The sequence below is a fragment of the Lontra canadensis genome, unplaced genomic scaffold, assembly GCF_010015895.1.
Source record: "Lontra canadensis isolate GAN:19392208 unplaced genomic scaffold, GSC_riverotter_1.0 scaffold107, whole genome shotgun sequence".
Taxonomy (NCBI): Eukaryota; Metazoa; Chordata; class Mammalia; order Carnivora; family Mustelidae; genus Lontra; species Lontra canadensis.
This window is the reverse complement of record NW_022631101.1, coordinates 1980958-2004143: the sequence shown is the minus strand read 5'-3', so window position 1 is coordinate 2004143 and position 23186 is coordinate 1980958. Positions and strand designations below refer to the sequence as shown.

The window sequence follows — 23186 nt, the reverse complement described above, 5'->3', positions numbered from 1 at the left end:
AAGGATCCCAAAGGCAAATACGTTTATTTACAAAATGCACATATCCTCCCTCCCAGCATGCAGTGCGTGGGGGGGGGGAATTAAGGCTTCACACACCTGAAACCCCCTGTGAGCACTAGCAGGGGAGGAGCCTGAGCGGGGCTGGAAGGACACGCCCACCGGCGCCCCCACTAGGAATCCAGCGGGGGGTGGGGGATGGAGGGGCTGTACTCCCTGTGGGGGTCACGACCGTGTGTCCAGTCGGTTCATATATTCCTGCAAGGCCTTCAGGCGCGCGTCTATTTCGGCCATGTCCGCCGCCTGGTGGTCGGAGCTGTATTCTGTGAGAGCGGGTGTGGGTGCAGCGGCTGTGAGGGCCCAGCACGCTTCCCTTGGGCCCAGGGGGCTGGGGAGGGAGAGATGTGGGGTCCCGGGCTCACCTTTCATAGGGACCCAGCCTCCTGAACTGGTCAGGCGTCTCTGATGGTGGCCGCGTTCCAGAGGGGTGGACTTCTGCTGCTGGGGGAGAAGGGAAGGAGGGATTGGTATCCTCCCTCCATTCCCATCCCCCAGATCCCACTGGAAATTTTGAACCTAAGGGCCTCGAAGAACCGACTGGGCACTTATTATATTCAAAATTTTACTATATACTTACTATATTCAAAATCACCTCCTGGTATCTCCACCGGAGCCCCCTGGGATGAAAACTACTACCATCCCCTTTGAACAGTTTACGAAACTGAGGCTAAGGGGCACTTGGGTGGCTCAGTGGGTTAATGCCTCTGCCTTCTCAGGTCATGATCCCAGGGTCCTGGGATCAAGCCCCGCATTGGGCTCTCTGCTCAGGGGGGAACCTGCTTCCCCCACCCCCACCTGCCTCTCTGCCTACTTGTGATCTGTGTCTGTCAAATAAATATATAAAATCTTAAATTAAAAAAAAGAAAAGAAACTGATGATAAGAACTACCAGGAGTCACACAGATGACAGGAAGGCGGGGCCATGTTTTAAGAGCTGGTCACTTGAGGCCAGGTGCCATCAGCGGGTATCATCTCCCCCACCCCAACTCCACACTCCCCTCCAATCCAATGGTCTCAAAACTTCTGCCTCCAGACGCATTTCAAAAGATCCCTCGGCAACCTGACTGCCCCAGAATGGGAATGATGGGCTTCTGGTGGTTTCCTGCTACCCCCACCTCCTTCAAGAGCTGGGGAAAGACACTCACCATGTTGGGCCCACCCCAGGTTGTGGGGCTGGGAGGCTTCCCGCGGCGGCGCACGCTTGACAGGAAGAGAGCATTCAGGAACAGCAGGAGGAGCCTTGGGCACCTCCCACCTTGCCCGCCTGGGTGGTTTCAAGGCTCCCGTCCCCATCACCCAATCTCCCCGCAAAAGGCTGTTTCCAGACTCCCCAAATTCCGTTTGGAGGCGGTCCTTTCCCTAGGCCCAAGTTTTACCCTCTAGGAAGGGATTCGGAGAAATCCTCCAACTCGCTGCAGGAGCTGGCGGACGAGCAGCGGCTGCGGAAACTGTCCACTAGAGCGGGGAGCGGAGAGTGAGCCTCCCGCGCTCGCCCGCCTGGGGCGCCCAGCCCGCCGGCCCGCCCCGCGCACTGCAGCCCAGTTACCCGAGGAGCTGCGGTTTCGAGAGCGGTGAGCCGCGTCCCCTCGGCCGCTCACGGCAGCGGGGGGCCGAGTCTGGCGAGACCAGGAGAGTGACGGACCGTCCCCGCTTCCTCCGCTGCCCAGTCGGTTCCGCTGCTGCTGCTGCCTAGGGAGCGGAGGAGGAGACACCACCTTGTGCGCCCAACTGATGCTAGGAATGGCGTCGCTGGGACCCTCTGGGTCACAGCCAGGGCCAGTTATCCCAGCTGAGGTCACACAGGAAAGGGAAGGAAAAGGCATGTGGACACACAGACCTGGTGGCGGGGGTCAGGAGAGGAGGTGGAGGTCAGGTGGAAAGCAGGAGCAGGTAAAGGGAAGGGGAGAGATGGAGCGGGTGACAGATGATGGCGACAGATGGGAGACCGGGATGGACAAGCGCACAGGCCCGGAGGCCAGGTAAAGGGACAGGTAAAGAGGAAATGGGCGCTAACTTCATTTTGATCTCTCTCTGCTTCTTCTCTTTGGCTTTCACAAAGGCTGTAGGGTCGAAACGTGGCGCGCGACTACCTAGGATGGGGTGGGAGAGCGTGGAGAGAAGAGGATGGGGTCACAGGACCACGCCTCCACAGCGCCAGTCCACCCCCCCACCCTCCCACAGGCAGGGCAGGGCAGAGACCTGTGGGCGAGGGTGAGGGACGGGCAGGGCGGCCTCTACCCCGGCCCCCCCGGCCACTCTCCCGGGAAGAAGAGCGGGTCGCACCGCGACCACGCGATGTGGAGCGCTCCCGCGACGATGAAGCCCGATCCTCCCGCGTCCGGGGCGGCGGCACCGGCGGAGTCCGTCTCCTGCGGGCACAGGGCCAAGCGTCCGTTTCCCACCCACCAGCTCCTATGTCAACTCCTATCTCAAGCCTCTTCTCGGATCACAAAATCTCCGAACCTTCAGGTCCATCCCCATCAACTCACGCCCTTGCACAGACCCTCACAGATACCTTGTCCCAGGCTCCGCCCCTCTCGGAGCCACAGAGAACCCCCCCCCTCCCAAAAGAACTTATCACTTCCCTACATCCAAACAACTCCCTTCACCGGACCTTTCTTCCTGAGGTCTCCCACAGCTCCCTAGAAATCCTTTCCAATACTCCACCACCCATCCCAATAAATAACATCGGACATCAACCAGATCCCCACCAGCTGGGCCACGCCCTTTCGCTCCACAAGATCCATAGGTCCCACCCCTCCCCCCCTTATCTCCAGCCCCAGTCTCCTGACTGACCCTTCAAGCCCTGTCCATCTCTTCACAGACTCGTCCTGCCGTATCCAACTTTCCGCCCCATGCAGTCTATCAGATTCCTTCCAACACTCTATCCCCCTCTACTTTAAGCCTTAGTTTCACTCAGGCCCCAACCCTACCGCCTGGGCCCCGTGCTCCCACCCACAGACTCCATGCCTGCTCCCCAGGCCCCACCCATCCAGTCCCTGGCCCCGCCCCTCCAGACCTCCTCTCTCACCCCCTCTTGTACACAGCCAGCTCGGTGTTCACCGTCCTAAGCCGGGCGCGCAGGCTCCGCTCCGAAGCCTTCACCTCCTCGAGCTGCCAGGAGTGAACAGGGGCGTAGAGAACCACACTGAAGCCAAGGTCCAAACGCCACCGGTCACCCCTGCCGCCCGCCACACCCCCTCACCTCCTTGGCCAGGCGCCGGCAATCCTGGCTGCGGCGGCCGACCCCGCGGTGTCCGAGGCCCCGCTCCTGCCGCAGCTCCAGCTCCAGGCCCCGGACGAGCCCTCGCAGGGCCTCAGCCTCCTGGCGCGCCGCCCTCCCGGCCAGAGCCTCCTCGCGGGACTGGCCCAGCTGGGCCTCCAGTTCTCGCTTCTCAGATGCCAGGCGTGAAACCCTGGGGAAGACAAGAGGGAAGACAAGAGTAGGGAGGGGGACTCGCAGGATCCCATCATTGTCATTTCTCCATGAGGCTGGGCACGAACCATTTCACCTGCTCCACGAAGGTAGGCAGGCACCCCCACCACTCCAGCTGCCCCCAGGATCCCATCATCTCTCCTCCTCCTCCCACATGAGGAACACCGCCACATCACTCCCACTCACCCCACCGGGAGGACACAGCCCTGTGAGTTCCAGTGCCAAAATAAGTCATTGATCTGTCCTTCTCTGTACCCTGAAAGCCTAGCCCTGAGGTAGGTCCTGACCTTGGACTTCCTCCAAGCCTCTCAGTCAGCTCACACTGCCTCCTACTCACCAGAAGACTCTTTCTAAAATGCAAATCCAGTGGGGCACCTGGGTGGCTCAGTTGGCTGGGCTTGCGATTCTTGATTTCGGCTCAGGTCATGATCCAGGGTCCTGAGACTGAGCCCTGCATGGAGCCCCTCATCTGGCTCCACGCTCAGCCTAGGGTCTGTTTGTCCTTCTCCCTCCCCTGCTTGCACTCTCTCACACAATCTCTCTCTCTCTAAAACAAATACATAAAAGTTTATTTATTTATTTATTTTTAATCTTAAAGATTTTATTTATTTATTTGACAGAGATCACAAGTAAACAGAGAGGCAGGCAGAGAGAGAGGAGGAAGCAGGCTCCCTGCCAAGCAGAGAGCCTGATGCGGAACTCAATCCCAGGACCCTGAGATCATGACCTGAGCCGAAGGCAGAGGCTTAACCCACTGAACCACCCATGCTCCCAAAAATAAAACCTTAAAGATGCAAATCCAATCAGGTCATTACTATGCTCAAAACTTTCCTTGAGAAAAAGACATACACCCAAGGCTATTCATTGCAGAACTCTTTGTAATAGCAAAAAGAGTAGAAATAACCAAAATGTACACCAACAGAAAATAAGCTGAATTTCTACCGTATATCCACTCAATGTCCTAGCCAGTGCAATAAGGCAAGAAAAAGAAATCAAAGGGAAGGATTAAGGAAGAATGAAGAAAACAGTCATTTGCAGATGAAATGATTATAAGTATTGAAAATCAAAGGAAATCTATAAATTATAAGATAATAAGAAAACTGACCAAAGTTACTAGATACAAAATCAACATATAAATACAACTATGGGATATCTAGGTGGCTCCGTTAACCAACTGAGCACCTGCCATCAGCTCAAGTCAAGATCTCAGGGTCCTGGGATCCAGCCCCAGGGTTCCCTGCTCAGCAGGGAGTCTACTTCTCCCTTTCCCACTCCCCCCCACTCCTGCTCTCTCTCTGTCTCTCAAATAACATCAACATGGTTTATATTTAAAGTAAAGAAACCATTAGCAAAATCATCCAAAGATGGAAAAATCTAACAAAATATAGACCTACATAAACACATAGGTATACTGTTTACATATTAGAATACATACTATTGGGGCACCTGGGTGGCTCAGTTGGTTAAGTGACTGCCTTCAGCTCAAGTCATGATCACAGAGTGCTGGGATTGAGTCCCGCATCAGGCTCCCTGCTCCATGGGGATTCTGCTTCTCCCTCAGACCTTCTCTCCTCTCATGCTCTCTCACTGTCTCTCTCTCAAATAAATAAATCAAATCTAAAAAAAAAAAAAAAAGAATACACACTATTTATACAGATTTCAGCTTTTCAGCTTCCCCTAAATTATTCTATAGATTCAATGTAATACCAATAAAAATCCCAACAAGTTTTGGGGCACCCGGCTGGCTCAGTCAGTGAAGCATCCAACTCTTGGTCTTAGGGCCATGAGTTCAAGCCCCATGGGTGTAGAGATTATTTAAAAAGAATAATATCTTAAGCCTATTATTAAAAGAAAATTCCAACAAGTTTTATGTTTTTGTATTGAAAAACCTATTGATTCTAAAATTCATAAAGAAATGTAAATTTCCAGGGCGCCTGGGTGGCCAGGAAGTCTGCTTCTCCCTCTCGCATTCCCCCTGCTTATATTCCCACTTTCACTGTCTCTCTCTCTCTGTCAAATAAATAAATCTTTTTTTTTTAAAGATTTTATTTATTTATTTGACAGACAGAGATCACAAGTAGGCAGAGAGAGAGGGGGAAAGCAGGCTCCCTGCTGAGCAGAGAGCCCAATGTGGGGCTCGATTCCAGGACCCTGGGATCATGACCTGAGCTGAAGGAAGAGGCTTTAACCCACTGGGCCACCCAGGCACCCCAAATAAATAAAATCTTTAAAAAAAAAAAAAAAAGGGAGTTTATCAAGAAAAGAAAAGAAAAAAAAAACAAGAGAGAGAAATGTAAATTTCTGGGAAGGCTGGGTGGCTCGGTTGAGCGTCTGCCTTTAGCTCAGGTCGTGATCCCAGGGTCCTGGGATGGAGCCCCACATTGGGCTCCTTGCTCAGCTAGAAGCTTGCTTCTTTCTTTACCTCTGCTGTCTATGCTCTCTTTCTCTCTCTGACAAATAAATAAAATCTTTTTTAAAAAATGTAAATTTCCAAAAATAACCATGAAAAATTCTTAAAATGGAAAAACAAAAGTCAGAAGACTTCCTCTACCCAGTATCAGCCTAATTATAAAGCTACAATAATTTTAACAGTGTGGTGGTGGCACAAGGACAGACAAAACAATGGACCACAGAGCACAGAACCTCACCTGATGTGTGATACATATATAAACATTATTGGTGATAAAGGTGAAAATGGCTAGGGAGTAAGGAAAGGATACTCTTTTCAATAAATGTCATTGGGCTGATTGGTCATGTGAAAAAAACCATGAAAGGACTCCTACCTCCCCCAAAATCAATTTCAGGTAGATTGTAGACATAAATGTGAAAAGCAAAAGACAAAGAATTATAGAAGATGATACAGGACAATAGCTTCATGATACTGAGAGAAAAGGATTCTAAAAACAGACATAAAAATTACTAACTTCAGAGAAAAAATTTATAAACTAGTCTACATAAAATTAAGAACTACATAAAGGTGCCTGTTTATCAAAAGGCATTATTAAGAGAGTGAAAAGGCCAGCTACAGAGGGCAAGAAGGTTTCTGAAATACATAAAATTAACAAAGGGCTCATATCCTGACTATATAAAGAGTTCCTGGAAATCAAGAAGAAATAGATGACAGCAGAAAAACAGGCAGCTCACAAAAGAGGAAGTCCAAACGGCTACTAAATATATGAAAACTGTTCAATCTCACTGGTAATTAGCAAATGAAAAGTACCAAGAGATGCTAGTCTGATGGAAACTTAATAAGAAGGAACCAAGTCTCCGCATCCAAACTCATCAGCCCCAACACCACCTGACAGCTGGCAAGCACAGAGCACCACCACGGAAGGCATCTTGCCAGAAACCTAAATCTGACGAGCCTATAGGTTTAACAACTACTTCACAGGAAATACAAGGGATGGGGAATGCATTAACAACAGAGACAGAATGAAGTATTTACAGAGGAGATATGATGTCTGGGATTTGCTTCTGAGGGAAAGGGGAGTACACAGATCAAACGAGATGGGCAAAATGTAGATAACCATTGAATCGGAGGCAAAGGATGTGGGCATCATACTATTGTTTACTTTTGTGTGTTCTTGGAATTTTTCCTAATAAAACGCTTCTTGGTGCCTGGGTGGCTCTGTCAGTTAAGCGAATGCCTTCAGCTCAGGTCATGATCCCAGGGTCCTGGGATCCAGTCCTGCCTCAGGGAGCCCGCTTCTCCCTCTGCCTGCTGCTTCCCCACTTGTGCTCTCTCTCTGTGTCAAATAAATAAATAAAAATCTTAAAAAAACAAAAAAGTTCTTAAAATTTGTGGCTCCCCTATATTCTCCAAGGAGCTTCCCATTCAGCCTCCCCTATATGACGTCCCCCTTCCCTTCCTCTCCCCCCACCTTCCCCTCCAGCCTAGCTTCTCTTTGCAGATACAAGTCTTCCTTCTGGAACACTCTCTCACCTTCAAACGTCACATCCCCTGCCCGTGGCCAGGCTAGGTCACGTCCCTCTCTTCTCTGCTTTTGTGGTTCTCTGTACATTTCCTTCCGAAAGCTGACATTTATCAGTGTGATTATCTGTTTTCTGTCTGGATCCTCACTCCAGCCGTCTGGTCACCGTGAGGGACCCGAGTTCTGCCGCCAGGCTCACTATGTTTGACTCTACCCCACTTATTACAAGCTGGGTGACCTTAGGCAGTTTGACCTCACATCTCTGCAAAGTGGGATGATAAAAATAATAATTCCCACCTAGAAGGTTGTAAGAATCTATGAAGAGTGCTTGGGACCATGTCTGACACTGAGTAAGGACTCAAGAAGCATTAACTAGGGCGGGGCAGCATGCCTGGCACACAACACGAACCGGGAAAATGTCTGACGGATGAATGAATGAATCTGGAGTCTTCCCGAACTCCCTCCCTCCAGTTAGGAAGAGGAAGTTGGGAAGAGGAAGATAAGAAGCCTTTGACCAGCTCTGGGATCTCAAGCCACCCTCGCTAGTTCTGGCTGGTTCTGAAGGGCAAAGGGCACCACGCTGTGGCCAGTCTGGGAAACACACACATCCACACAAACCAGAGTCCTGAAGCTGAACCGAGGACAAAGCTTGTGCTGCTTCCCAGCGACGCACAGCCAATCTCGTCCAGGAGGACCCACAAGGCTCTCCAGCTCCGTGAGCTCCCACTCGTCCCCCGTGAGCCCCAACACTCAGTCCTGGCCGAGCGGCTAGCAGCTGCCAAGAGAACAGAGAGCAGCAGCTAAAGGAAACAAAGGGGGCTTGGTGCTGGCTGCCCGGATTCAAGGTCTAGCCTGGCCATACTACTCACTGCGACTGGGGCAAATTCTCTGACCTCTCTGGGCCTCCACGTTCCTCCCCAGAAAGACAGGGATAACAGCAAAGCAAGGATTAAAGGAATGAAGGCAGAAACCACTGAGCAGAATCCCTGGCACACAGTGAAACCCTCCATAAACGTTAGCTGCTGTAATAATTATTGTTATTTCTAAAAATATGGGGGCGCCTGGGCGGCTCATTCAGTGCCATGTCCGACTCTTGATCTCAGCTCGGGTCTTAATCTCAGACTTGTGAGTTCAAGCCCCGTGTTGGGCTCCATGCTGCGTGTGGGGCCTGACTTTAAAAAATAAAAAAGATAAACACATAAATATATTATTTGCCCTACCCAATGGATGGGGCCCCCCCAAGTGGGGATGGAGTCCCTGATTCAGCATCCCACAAGGCACGGCACACAGTAGGTACTCAGTAAACATGCCCAAAAGACTTCGCTTTCTTCACTTTACTCTCCTAGTCCCCTCGTTCTCACCACATCCCACCAAATACAATGCCTTTGCACATGCTGTTCCTTCTGCCTAGAACACCCTTCCCTTACTGGGCAGGCTCCAGTCTCCCCTCTGGTCTTCCCACGTTCCACCCACTGTGAATCATAACTGTCTGCAGACAGAGCTATCTCCCCTCACTGGACTGGGAGTCCCAGGAGGGCAGGGCCAGGACTGTCTCTGTCATTGCTGTGTTCCCAGCACCACCCGGCACGAGGCAGGCACAGAGGAGGGGCTCAGAATAAGTACCTGGTGAATGAGGGCCCACCACCCTCCCGGTAGCACGGAGCACAGGGCCCTGCGGCGCCCACCCAGCCCCAGCCACCCTCCCCTCCCAGACTCACTGCTCCCTCAGGTGCCAGATCTCCGTCTCCCGCGTGTCCCGAGTATCCGGGCCGTCCAGCCCTCGAAGGCGGCCCAGCTCCTCCTTCAGTGAGCGGATGATGCCCTGCAGGACCACAGGGTCTGGCTTGCCCTGGTACGGGAGGGGCAGCGGGTAGTGAATCCTGGGGAGGATTAGAACCGTGGCAGCTCAGAGGCCAAGAACCCACCTGAGGGCAACTACCAGAACCCGAGAGCCTTCGAGTATGAAAACCCCCAATTGCAAAAACCTCACATTCCTAGAGGCTTAAGTTCCCAATGCAGCTTCAAGGCCGCTCCCTGCTCCCGCGCCCACCTGCCGGGCAGCAGACTCCCTTATCTAGCAGTCTTGGAACCACTGGCACCGACAGGCCTGTGGAGTCTGAGCTGACTTCCCTGTCATTCACTGCTGATGGGGTGAACCTGCCACCAAGCACAGTCCTAATTCAGATTCCACAGGGGTAGATTCTAAATGGCCCCACCTGCATCACCTCTTGGCTGAGGAAAGGTAAGTCACCTCAATCTACTGCCCCACCAGATGCTATGCATCTGGGACTGACAACCTCCCGCTAGAAAATCCAGAAGCTATTATCAGATGCAGCAGACACCATCCCCTGGCTCCCAAGGGCCATTTCTGGCACCCTTCTGCCTTGCTTCCTCCCAATATACAGGCTAAAAAAGCAAGCTTATTATTCTAGCATCCCCTGCATGTGACGGCTTGTGGCCAGGTATTCAAGACCATTTCTGGCCAAATATTATAGGAAATCTGTTGGGCATCTTCTAAAAACACTTTTGCTTTCCTGATAAAAATGGTAGATGCCATAACAAGTACAGCCCCATTCTCTTCCTCTTGCTTTGATATAGAATAAGTGCCTGGAGGGCCAGCAGCCATTTTGTGACCATGAAGAGGTAAGTCTGGAGGTCAAAAAGTCAACACATCAGGGATGACAAAAGGAAACAAAACAAAACAGTGGGAGCCTGAGTCCCTAATGAAACTTTTTGTTTCAAGCACTAATAATAGTTATTCTGCTATTTATAGCCCAACACAATATTAAATGATACAAATCTCAACCCTGAAGATTCCAAAGGCAACACCCCCCCCCGCCCTTGCCCTCAGGGGTTCCTGAGTTCTAACCACATCCCCACCTGCCCGCCAGCCTGAGCCTAGAGCCAGTCCCTTATCCCCACCTGTCAAACTCCACAGAGTAGATGAGGATCAGGTAGCGCTTGGAGTTGAGCTGGGCAGATCTGGAGGCCAAGGGGCCTGGGCGGCCCCCCATCTTGCGATTCCGCAGGGACTCCAGATCTGTGTAGGTCAGTAGGTCAAGGGTGACCGACTCACTGCTCTGTTGGAAGAGGACGAGGACGGGAGGAAATGCTGGGAGACCCGACAGGGCCATACCCAGAGCACACAACCCACCTACCCGGGCCACACCCCATCCATTCTTTGGGCTCGCTGGGCTTTTCCTACACTGAGGAGGATGATCAAGATGGCCCTGCCTTAGGGCTGGCACAAGGATGTCAGAGGGAGAAACAGGAAAGAACCTAAATGCTCACCCATGGGAGACAGCTTAGTGCTGTGGCTCTCCAAGCACTGCCTGAAGACCCCTGGGGGTCCCTAAGACCCTTTCAGGGAATCGATGAGGTCAAAACAATTTCCATAATAATACTAAGATGTCATGTACCTTTTTTTGCTTTTCTGACATTTATACCAATGGTGCAAAACAAATCGTGGGTAAAAGCAATGGTGCCCATCAGCACAAATCAAGCCAACGGCATCAATGTAGTAATAGTCACTGTATTCTCTGTTGCCCCGTAGTCCCAGTGGGGGGCCAGGAAGGAAGAAGAAAGGAACGAACATAACACAGGAAATCAAACCTAGAATGTTCTTCTTTTTTTGTTTTAAGATTTTGTTTATTTATTTGACACAGAGAGAGACTGCACAAGCACGGGGAGCAGCAGGCAGATAGCGAGGGAGAGGCAGGTTCCCCGCTGAGCAGAGAGCCCAATGTGGGGCTGGAGCCCAATGTGGAGCTCGATCCCAGGACCCCGGGATCATGATCTGAGCTGAAGGCAGACACTTAACCAACTGAGCCACCCTGGCGCCCCAAATCTAGAATGTTCTTGGTGAAGCAGTAAAAATCATTAATTTTATTGAATCTCCATCCTGGAGAACATGGCATTTTACTACTCTGTAACACGATGGGAAGCACACATTCTGTGGCATTCCAAAGTATGACAGTTGTGTCAGGAAGAATACTTCTGTAATCGAGCCTGGGTCTAAATTAGCCACTTTTTCATGGAAAACTATTTTTATTTGAAACAACGACTGACAGACATAACTACGGTTATTCAGACTTCGGTGTCTGGCAGGCATTTTCTCAAAAATGAACAAAGTCAGCTTGTCACTTCAAGAAAAACAGCTACCGGTATTTGTTGCCAATGGTAAAATTCAAACTTCACAGCAAAAATTAGAATTTTGGAAAACTTGGATCTGACACTGGGTGCTTGATAGCTTCTTGATGTTGAAAGACTTCCCTGGTGAGATCAGGGAGGATATTAACAAATGTGACTTCCTGATACTGTATAAAAAAATGTGTCAACATTTGGAAGATCTATATAACTCAGTGAACCACAGTTTCTAAATGACCATCGCATGACATCATAAGATGGGTAAAAGAGCCAAGTAAAGTTCAAGATACATCCATAGATTTTAATGTAACATGGTCATGTTCATGGATAGGCTTTTAGACTCCACACTGCAACAAATCTTTAAGAAATTACCACCTGCCCACTTTTAGTATGTTAGCAAAGAAGGATTTGCACAATTCCCTGATTAAGGGGCTCCCTTTTCCAACTACATAGCTATGTGATGGAGATTTTTCTGCATATACTTCAACCAAAACAAATCACAACAGACTGAATGCAAAAGCACATATAAGAAGTTTTGGAGGTGCCTGAGTGGCTCAGTCGGGTAAGTGTCTGGTTTTGGCTCAGGTCATAATCTCTGAGTCCTGGGATTGAGCCCCACCTCAGGCTCCCTGCCTGCTTCCTCCCTCTCCCTCGCCCTGTGGCTCCCCTTGCTTGTACTCTCATCTGTGTGTGTGTGTGTGTGTGTGTGTGTGCGCGCGTGTCCACACGCGCATGTCAAATAAGTAAAAATCTTTTTAAAAAAAAAAGGATCTAGTTTTCTATTAAGCAAGACATTAAAGATATTTGCAGAAATGTAAAATAATGCTGTATTTCCCACTAATTTATTTTGTTTTAGAAAATGTATTTTGGGGGTGCCTGGGTGGCTCAGTTGGTTGAGCGACTGCCTTCGGCTCAGGTCATGATCCTGGAGTCCAGGAATCGAGTCCCACATCAGACACCCTGCTCAGCAGGGGGTCTGCTTCTCCCTCTGACCTTCCCCCTCTCATGTTCCCTCACTCTTTCTCTCTCAAATAAATAAAATATTTTAAAAAATAATGTATTTTTCTGGGGCGCCTGGGTAGCTCAGTGGGTTAAGCTTCTGCCTTCGGCTCAGGTCATGACCTCAGGGTCCTGGGATCAAGCCCCACGTCAAGCTCTCTGCTTGGTGGGGAGCTGGCTTCCCCCCACTCTCTCTGCCTGCCTCTCTGCCTCCTTGTGATCTGTCAAATAAATCAATAAAATCTTAAAAAAAAAAAAAAAGAAAATGTATTTTTCATTACAATGTTCTTTAATATATAACTGGTTTATTTGGTGATTTTTAAGTGAATTCATAAATATCTTTAAGTTATTCTCAGTTTTAATTTATAAGACAACTTAATCTATAATATAGCAAATATTAATAGGTAAAGCCTGCATAAACAAAAGCTCTTTGATGTCCTCAATAATTTTTTTTATTTTTTTTATTTTATTTTTATTTTTTTTAAAGATTTTATTTATTTATTTGTCAGGGACAGAGGGAGAGAGAGCGAGCGAGCACAGGCAGACAGAGAGGCAGGCAGAGGCAGAGGGAGAAGCAGGCTCCCTGCCGAGCAAGGAGCCCGATGTGGGACTCGATCCCAGGACCCTGGGATCATGACCTGAGCCAAAGGCAGCGGCTTAACCCACTGAGCCACCCAGGCGTCCCCTCAATAATTTTTTTTAAAGATTTTATTTATTTATTTGAGAGAGAGAGACACAGCAGGGGGAGCAGGAGAGGGAGAAGCAGGCTTCCCATGGAGCAAGGAGCCCAACATGTAACTTGATCCCAGGACCCTGGGATTATGACCTGAGCTGAAGGCAGATGCTTAATGACTGAGCCACCCAGGCGCCCCTCAACAATTTTTAAGAGCATAAAGAGATCATGACACCAAAAATCTTGAGAACCATTGGGTTAAATAAATCATGCCACCTAGGTATAATGGAATACTAAGCAACCACTAATAAGGATAACAAACTCAGAAATTGATGACAATAATAAAAACAGTATCAGAGTGCCTGGGTGGCTCAGTGGGTTAAGCCTCTGCCTTCGGCTCAGGTCATGATCCCAGAGTCCTGGGATCAAACCCCACATCAGGCTCTCTGCTCAGCAGGGAGCCTGCTTCCCCCTCCCTCTCTGCTACCTGTGATCTCTGTCAAAGAAATAAATAAAATCTTTAAAATAAAATAAAATAAAATAAAAAGACAGTATCTGTAAAACACTTACGAGCCAGACACCATTCTAAGCTTTTTATAAAGAGGTCATTTAATCTTCACCACATTGTGAAATAGGGACTACTGTTATCCCCACATTATAGTTAAGAAAATTAAGGCATGGGGTGCCCAGGCAGCTCAGTCAGTTAAGCATCTGACTCTTGACTTCAGCTCAGGTCATGATCTGAATTGAGCCCTACATTGGGCTCCGCACTGAGTGTGGAGCCTGCTTACAATCCTTTCTCTCCCACTGCCCACCCCCCTGCCCGTTTGTACACACTCTCTCTCTCTCTCTCTCTCGGAAAAAAAAAAGAAAAAGGGGAAAAAAAGAAAAGGAAAGGAAAGGAAAGGAAAGGAAAGGAAAGGAAAGGAAAGGGAAGGAAAGGTAAAGAAAGGAAAAAGAAAAGAAAAAAGAAAACTAAGGCTTGGAGGGGAAGTAACTGGCCCAAGGCTCCCAGCTAGTAAGTATCAGTGATGAGTATGAGTTCAGAATTCATGTTTGGCCATTATGCTACACTGCCTACACATGCTAAAATGTTAACAGTCTAAAGTAGGGGATAGACGGGATTATAAGAGACTGTCACTTTCTAACTCACACACTATTTCACTGTCATAATTTTACGAGTGCAAATTCTCTCTATAATCAGAGAAATAATGTAGCTCATAGTTTTAAAATGATGTCTATGTAGCATCCCTACCACTCTAACTTCCAGCCCGCTTTTTTTTTCCTATTAATACTTTTAACTATTTGTCATTATATATTTTTTCAACTTTTTGTTTCTCCCACTAGAATGTCAGCTTCATAAGGACAGGAATTTTGTCTCTTCTGTTCACTGCTATATCCCAATGTCTATCACAGTGCCTGGCACACTATAGATACTCAGTAAAAATGACATGAATGAATACTTATATTCACTGATATGACCAAATGTTTATGAAATATTGTTGAAACTTTTAAAAACAGGTTAAAGAATACTTTGGGAAGTATATCCACTATATAAAATTATACATCTACAAATACACACACATACACACACTTTCACAAGTAAACAAAAAAACAGAGAAATGGCTGGAATGATTTTCACCAAAATATTAATAAAATATCATCAGGAATGAGTATTTGGAGTAAAGTGATTTTTACTTTCTTCCTTACATTTCTTTGTGACATGATTTTTACTTTCTTCTTTACATTTCTCTGTGACATGAATTTTCTACATTACAGTATCTATAACTTACATTTGGGAATGAAAAAGATAGCCCTCTCCCTTTAAGGCAAGACAAGGTAGAGGGTCTTGCGTATACCAGTTGGGTATCTACCTCCCCAGGGAAAGAGAAAATAGAAACCTCCCCTGGCCCCCAGCCCTGGCCCCTACCTGGGTGAGAGCCGACTCTAGCATGTTACAGAAGATGTTGAACTGTTTGAAGTTCCCCGTCTTGTGAGTCAGATCTTCGATGACTGGGTAGAGAGAAAAGTCCTTCCTGAAGTCTGACCACTTGCCCAGCCCAAGAGCAATACATCCAAGCTTTTCAACTTTCTCCACCTCCCGTGCCTCTGGCCGGAGGGATGAGCCCTCCACCCCCTCCCCACGTTAGAGAGTCTCTGGTCAGGTAGAAGAGGCAGATGGGCAGGCTCCTGGTTGGCCTCATCTTCAGGGAGAAGGTGATCCTGAGGAAGGACAGGTGAACCCACCCCAGGCAGGCACACTCACAGCTGGCATCGAACTCGCCCCGCCACTGGTCAGCCGTCATCCGGTCCTCCACTTCCAGCTCCAGCACCTGCCCAGACACCACCACCCGCACGGCATGCTCCACACCCCGGAAGATGTAGTCCACCTGCAGGCCAGCTGGCTGGTCCATGGCCAGTGTCACTGGGGAGAGGGATGAGACAGAGACCCAGAGGGGCTCCGAAGCTGGAAGGCCAGAATTCATATCCTGGCTCTGCCATTCACGAGCTTCGGCACCTTAGGAAAAAGACTCCCTCTCTGTGCCTCATTGTCCTCATCTGGAAAATGGGTATAATAATGGCATCGACCTCATAGAGCCGTCATGAGGATTAAACTGGACAATACACATAAAAGCATGTAGAACTGTGTCCATACCCAACACGTGCTAGCTAACAGAATACATGGTTTCTGACAAGAGAACCATGATTAATACTATTATTAATTTATTAATCCTCATACTCATTATATATTAGTCATTCATTCATTCAAACATTTATGGAGAAAAATCAAGCTGCAAAGGGGGACAGAGAGTACTGAGGTCAGGAAGGGCAGATTTTAAGTCAGGCGTCAGGGCCGGCCTCCCTGAGGAGGTAACCTATGGGCATAGGGCTATCTAGCGAAAAGTGGTTCAAGTCGAGAGAACAGCAGGACTGTATATTATCAATGACACACTTAAATCATGTCTAGTGAACTCATAATCAACTTTATTAATTGGTCTGTTCTAAGCCTAAGTCCCTTCTCTTAGCCAATGGGTTACCACTCGCTGTTAGTTCTATGAGGTAGAAGAGAGAGGCAGATCTCTGCCTTCAGGCTGGATTTTAGGGGCTGGTGCAGAATGAGAGGCCCGGGCTGCCTGAGTTCACGTGTAGCTTCAGCTATGTGCACATAAGCAGGCAAGTTACCTTAACTCTCTTGGTGCCAGATTCCTTATCTTTAAAGTACATGCCATCCTGGGTGCTGGGGATATGATGACAAACCAGATTATGCCCCACTCTCAAGAGGGCAGCAACAGTCAGAGGTATAAAGATGTCTGAAAAAGGGAGGGGAAGTAGTGGAAAAAGGAGATGCTGGGGGTGAGGGTTGTTCTTTTAGCTAAGGTAGCCAGGGAAGGCCTCTCTGAGCAGAGGCCTGGAGAGGGGTAAGGCGATCGGTTATTATCTCGGAGAAGAGTATCAGGCAAAGGGAACAGCCAGGCAAGAGCTCCAAGGTGGGATGTTCCTGATATATTCCAAGAACAGCGAGGTCAGCATGAGGGAGGGACAGAGATGAGATCTAATGGGCCAGATGGCGCTCACACAGGCCTTTGCAAACCCACAGAAGGAGGACAGTGCTCATCTCCTTGGGCTGGTGTAAGGATTAAAAGAGTTAATCAAGTTAAAATCCTTGGACAAACTGAGCAATGTCCGACACAAAGCAATCACTCATACACATACTGGCATCATCATCATCATTATTTGTTGCTGTTGTGTCTTGAAAGGCAGTACAGAAACAAGGCAAGCCCATTTTTCTTGCTGGTGGACAGATGGGGAAATTGAGGCTCAGCGGAGTCCCACAGCTGCCCCCAGAACAGAGCTCCCCAGGGCTGCCCCAACCCAGATCATGGGGATCTCTCCAAAGCCTGGTCTCCTTCTCTCCCCCACATCCTTTGCTCCTCACACTTTCCCCAAGAACTCCTCCTAAAGGCTGATACAGAAAATATAATATTGTGAGGCCAGAAAACGATGAGCCCCAAAACTCTAATAAATCAGTGGTTTTTAACCTTTTAAGAGTATTTGCACCTTTGATAGTCTAATGAGATCTCTGAACCCTCCCCAGATAAATGAATAGACCCATAACACTTTGCAAGTAATTTCAGGGGCTCCCAGAACACCACCCCGAGGCCCATCTACAGATACCCTTTCTCAAAAGCCCAAGGACAACCAACAAAGCCCCAGACATTCTGGTAGGCTCCTCTGTCTCTAGGCCTAAGCTCTTAAATTTATTCGGGGGAGGGGTCTCTCCTCTTTGGAAGAGACCTCTTCCCCTTGCAAATCCACTCTCACAATAAGCCATTCTCCCAATTAGCCACTCTCACATTCCCTGGAGGCGTAGAGGTGGGGTTAATAATCTCTGACCTATGGGCCAACAAATGGCTACACGTTTCAATACATCCTGCATCCCCTGGTCCTCAGTGCGGGTGCCAGGCAGCGCTGACCCCGCCCCACCGGGTGTCCTAGACCTCGCCCCCCGACCCCGCCCCTCCAGCTCCGAGGGCCAATCAATGGTTGCGCCGTTCTGGTTACCAAGGCGTTGGAGGTACCCGCAGAACGCCTGAGAAGCCGCACAGCTTCACTTTCCCAATTCACCACCCAACTCGTGGTACCCAACTCCGGGGGGTGACAGAGGGATAAAGGGGCCCGTCCCACCCCATCTCCACCACCAACCCACCCCTGCTCTCCTCCTTCCCCACTCCCCCGCATAAGCTCCCCATTCTCTTCCAGAGAATAGCAGCCCTTCACTAAACCACAGGGCCCTTCCGTATCCAACTGCCCTGATGTCATCCGCCTCCACCTCAGTCCCCAGATATTAAGCCCCTGAATATTTTCGCTGAATTCCACTATCCCCTTACACACACCTGCCTCCCACACTTCCACAAACTTCGCCCGCTCCCCTCCCCTCATCCGTTCTTCTCTGCTGCTTGTGAGCGCCCAACAATTGCTGATGAAATAAACCCACACCCCTGCCAGCTCCCCGTCGCTCATGCCCCAGAGGGCCTGGAGATGCTGACTTCCCTCCCCTCCCCGCTGCAGAACCTCCCTCCTTCCCTCCATATCTCAGCCTCACCCCTTCTACCACATTCGTGAAACCAGCCCTCTCCACTCCCTTCCCCAAGTCCCTTACTGCCATTCTGCTCTCCCAGATTGGGGGGGGGGGGGGCATTCCCCTTCTCCGTACACCAGCCCCCATGTTCTCCAGGGGTTTCCCCATATTCTACCTAAATTTTGCTCCCTCCTATTTTTCCACCTGGATTCTGCATATTTGCCCAATGTCCTACTCCACAGTGGGGACCTACTCCATTTTCAGCCTGTCTTAGATTATCCCCACATTTCACCTGGATTCTGTTCCCTCCCCAATTCTATGTAAACCCTTCCCCCTCCCTAATATTTTCCACCTCTCTTCCCTGGAGAGCCTTCCCAGAACACCCCTCCCCGCTCCCCCCCCAATTTGGGGGGGTTCCCCAGGCCCCGCTCCCCTCTCCCCTTCCAATCTCCCCACCGTGTCCTTCTACCTGCATCCTCCGTCCTTGCTCTGTGACCAGTGGCCCATCCTGGTTGCTGGTTTGGTTCCAGTCCCAAGACTCTCCTAGCTCTTCGCCTCAGCTTCCAGACCCTGCATTCGAGGCCCCGCCCTCGCCAACCCGTGACGTCAGCCCTTCAACCTTGAGCGTTCTGCGTGCACACCCCAGCACCCCACTCTGGCCCACACACCTGACCCCATTTCTCGGGCCTCGTGACATCATGGCTTCAGCGCACACGCGCATACACGTACGCACACGCACGCAAGCACACACGCACAAGCACACTCAGCTTTCCGACCCTGGGGCCTTTCCCTCTCATCTTTCACTAAGGTGACTCCCCTCTCGGTTTCCAGGGTTACATCACTGTCCCTGGCTCCTCCTCCACCCAATAGCGCTCCCGGGATATCTCCGATTTCACAGTTCACAGTCGTCGCCCTAGGGTGGAAGCTGAGAATCTTCCAAGCTGGGTTCCCCCAAAACAAATCCACATCACCATCTCCCACACAGAACACGGACAAATCCCCACCTCTGTTAGCCCCCAATCCCGATGGCTATTTCGCACTGTCTGCAGCACCGTCTTCTGCCAACATCACATATTCCGGCCTGCCCAGGACCTAGCTGGCCTGTCCTATACAGTATATGCCCCCCAACACCTCTCATACACACACTGGCTTGGCCTGAGTGACCACTCCCCGCCAGGTGAGTTTTAGCTGGCTAGAATCCCCCTCCCTTCACCCTGCACTCCCCCAGAATACAGACAAGAGCCTTCCACCCTGTCCCCCTGGAATATATAAACACGAAAGCCTTTAAGAACTCCCCACAACCTGCCCCTCCATAGTGCACTCTGCAGCCCACTCCTCCCCCTGCCCCCTGAATATCCAAATACGCTCCCCTACTATTCCTCAAACGCTTTTTGCCTTAGATGAGGACTACACGCACCCATCAGTGACTAGTCCTTAATTCTGCTCTCAGGTAGATGCTGTAACCATCCTCCATTTCACAAAGGATGAAACTGAAGTTTGCCTAGAACCCTGCAGTGAGGGGCTGGCACATTGGTTCCCCTCCCCATCACCCAGCTACGCTTCTGGGGCTGGCACATTGGTTCCCCTCCCCATCACCCAGCTACGCTTCTGTTTCCTCCCATAATTCTCTGCTCCTTTCCCTCCAGGCACCAATCCTTACGTGTGGCCTGGTACCTTAAGCATGACACACACTGCAGGAGAGGGACTCCTGAGTTCAGCTCCTGCTCCTCCACTTACCCACAATATGGACCAGGGCAAGGCACTTCGCCTCTCTGGGCCTTCTCCCATCAGTAAAGTGGAGATGATAAGAGCTCCCATCTCACATAGGATGATTGTGGGGATTAGAGTAATTAATACATGGACGGAGTTTCAAACAGTGCCTGGCACCCGGTCAACTGTCCACCATCTGTGCAACTAGCTGACGATTAGTTGACAGACCAGAAGCCCAAAAAGGCAGAGCCATTGTGATCGTTCTTGTACCTTCAGCACCCTGGGCCTGGCACAGATTGAGGACTACTTGTGAATTTATGCGACAGGCCAAGAAATGGGGTTCTAGGCACTGGATATACAGACAAGGGCCTCTGCCCTCAGTTCATTGCTGTGTCACCAGGTCCCAGCTCCAATGTCCATTCCTGTCACATGCCCTCTCTGACTCCCAGGCTAGGTAAGGAACTGTCTCAATCACCAGTGTCCCCAGCACTGCCCAGTGGAGGGGTAGCCCCAGAGGGGGAGTTTAATGATGAAAGAGCTCCAGTCCAAGCTCCAAACTGGTCTGTTACTTCAAGTGAGGACTGCAGACGTTCAGCATGAACGCGGGTGCTTGATAAAAATTAAAAATTAAAAAATGCAGGGGCGCCTGGGTGGCTCAGTGGGTTAAAGCCTCTGCCTTCGGCTCAGGTCATGATTCCAGGGTCTTGGGATCGAGCCCCGCATCGGGCTCTCTGCTCGGCGGGGAGCCTGCTTCCTCCTCTCTCTCTCTCTCTCTGCCTGCCTCTCTGCCTACTTGTGATCTCTCTCTGTCAAATAAATAAATAAAATCTTAAAAAAAAAAATTTAAAAATGCAGGATCTTGGGCATGATCCCAAATCTACAGAAGTAGAACTTCGGGGGGGGGGGTAGGAATCTGCATTTTCTACAAGCTCCCCCAGCACTGAGATCTGAGAGCTTCTGCCCCTGGATACCACAGTCTGCCCAGTTTATTATCCCATCCTGACCCCACCACCCCACACAAGACTCTCCCAGCTCAACAACCCTGCCCTATACCACAGGGAGTCTCTCCTCCCCACCAAGAAATGGTGATGATGATGATATAATACAAGTAACACTTTTTTAGGGCCCTATGGGCCCTTCCAGGGACTATATTCTCATTGAGTCAACACTCTAGTGGGGGTTGGGAATCTAAGAAGCCAGGGGATATAAACAAACCCTAATATAAGTTGGGTAAGTGGTGTTTAACTGAAGAAAACCAAAACCAGGTGGTAAGAGGCCAGGGAGTAACAGGAGCTATTTTAGCTTGGGTGGTCAGCGAGGGCCGGTCTGTGGATACGACATTTGAACAGAGACCTGAAGGAAGTGAGGAAGAAGCCATGTAGACATCTAGACGGAACACTGTCCAGACAGAGGGCACAGCAAGGACATTCCCCAGCTGGGAATGTATTTGCTATGTCAGAAGAACAAGGAGGCCAGGGTAGCTGAAGCAGTGTCAATGAGGGAGAATGGCAGTCGTCTGAGGGCAGGCTGGAAGGAGAGCCGAATCAGGTGGTGTCCTGTGGGCTTGGCAAGGTCTTGTACTGTGCAAAGTAGAAGCAAGTGTGGCAGTGCCTGGACCAGGGAGCAACATGATCTGATTTTTGTTTCAACAGGAACCCCCGACTGTGGGCTCCAGGTGAGAGGCAAGGAGCCCAGCGAGGAGGCCACTGCAACAGACCAGGTAAGGGCAGGTGATGGCATGAATCAGAGCAGTAGCAAGGGAGGTGGTGAGATAGGGCTGGATTCTGGAAGTGTTCTGAAGATAGACGCATGAGATTTGCTGATTGGCAGATGACACGCAGGCAAGGGAAAAACAGAGTCAAGGACAACTCCAAGGTTTTTGCCCTGAGTACCTGGAAGAATGGAAGTGCCATCAGCAGGGTTTGGAGGTTGAAAGGGGAAGCTACAGGTTTGGTTTGGGACAAGGTTTTTTAAAGCATGGATGTCAGTTGGACTTCCAAGTAGAGAAGAGTCGCCATTGGACAAATGAGTCTGGAGTTCAGAGGAGAGATCCAGACTGCAGACAGGCACCTGGGAGTTATCATTATATAAACAGCATGTGAGGCCAAGAGACTGGGTGAGGACAGTAGGTGAGTGGTACAGAGAAGAGATGAAGTCATTCTAACGATGCTAAAGCTGAGGCACATAGGGTTAAAGAATTTGCCCGAAGCCACCCTGACATTCAGCGGCAGGGCCAGTGGCAAAGCCAGCATTTAAACTCAGGCAACCCAACTCCAGATCCCACCGGCAGGGGTGTTAGGAAGTTTAAGAGTCATTCATACAAAACCTGGCATATACTAAGCCCTAGATAAACGCTCCATGTATCATATGACTTCACACCTCGCCAAAGCACACCTCCATCCTCGAAGTCCTCGTTCATCCTCTCCCTCCGCGTAGCTTCACCTGCCCTGCACCCAAATCAAGGCTTGTAACTCATCTCAAGGACCTCCGCTCCTCCACACCGCGGTAAAATAACCCCTCGCCTCAAACCCCCCCACCCCCATTAAATCACAAGGCTATATTATAAGAGAATTTCTGTATTTGACCACCTGCTGTCTCCAGCTTTACACCTTTCCCATTAAATACCCTCCTGTGAGAAACAAAACATGACCCCCCCCAACTCAGGCGCTGCCCTCTGCCTCACAAACCCTCGTCAAAGCGCCTACCCGTGTTAAACGTCACCCCCTCCCGATTCCTACACTGCGGGGTCAAGCTGCCCGCCGCAGCCCACCCTCCCCCAAAGCATCCCCTCCCCCCAGGATCGCCACCCTGGCCCGCGCACCCGCCACTCTCGCCGCCTCTCACCTTCTCCACAGACACCCCTCCTCGCGAGCGGCCCAACTGCCGAAGCTCCAGCCCCGCCCCAGGATCCGGCCTTCTCGCTTCTGACTGGCCCTGGCTCACTCGCAGCCGAGTTCTCATTAGTCAAAACAAACGCCCGTCACTCCGTGTCCCGCCTCAGAGACGAACCCACCCTCCAAAGTTTGCCATTGGTCAACTCGGATGAGAGATTCCTAAATGGGCCCAGTCCTCGGTCTTCGCTCCAATCATTACTGGCTAATTCCTACTGCCAGTCATGCAAAGAGGGTTGTTCCTCGGAGGGGGCAGGAAATCC

General features: G+C 50.0%; 1 protein-coding gene across 4 annotated transcripts; it reads right to left on the bottom strand.

Annotated features, from left to right (window-relative positions):
* Nucleotides 1-7: 7 nt before the first annotated feature.
* On the bottom strand, nt 8-22923 carry CCDC61 (coiled-coil domain containing 61). Of its 4 annotated transcripts, none has more exons than XM_032839502.1 (14): nt 22877-22923; nt 15509-15667; nt 15173-15255; nt 10347-10504; nt 9143-9304; nt 3262-3472; nt 3088-3170; nt 2256-2425; nt 2071-2146; nt 1603-1745; nt 1433-1511; nt 1202-1256; nt 420-498; nt 8-320 (listed from the first exon to the last, which is right to left on the bottom strand). In XM_032839502.1, exons 2-14 carry the CDS (start codon nt 15654-15656, stop codon nt 223-225), a joined length of 1545 nt encoding a protein of 514 aa, XP_032695393.1. In that variant the 5' UTR covers nt 15657-15667; nt 22877-22923; the 3' UTR covers nt 8-222. The 4 variants fall into 4 exon arrangements, with proteins under 4 accessions (XP_032695393.1, XP_032695395.1, XP_032695396.1 ...); XM_032839504.1 differs by having other exon boundaries at nt 97-320; nt 1603-1741; nt 2070-2146; XM_032839505.1 differs by having other exon boundaries at nt 97-320; nt 420-495.
* Between the last annotated feature and the right edge of the window lie 263 nt (nt 22924-23186).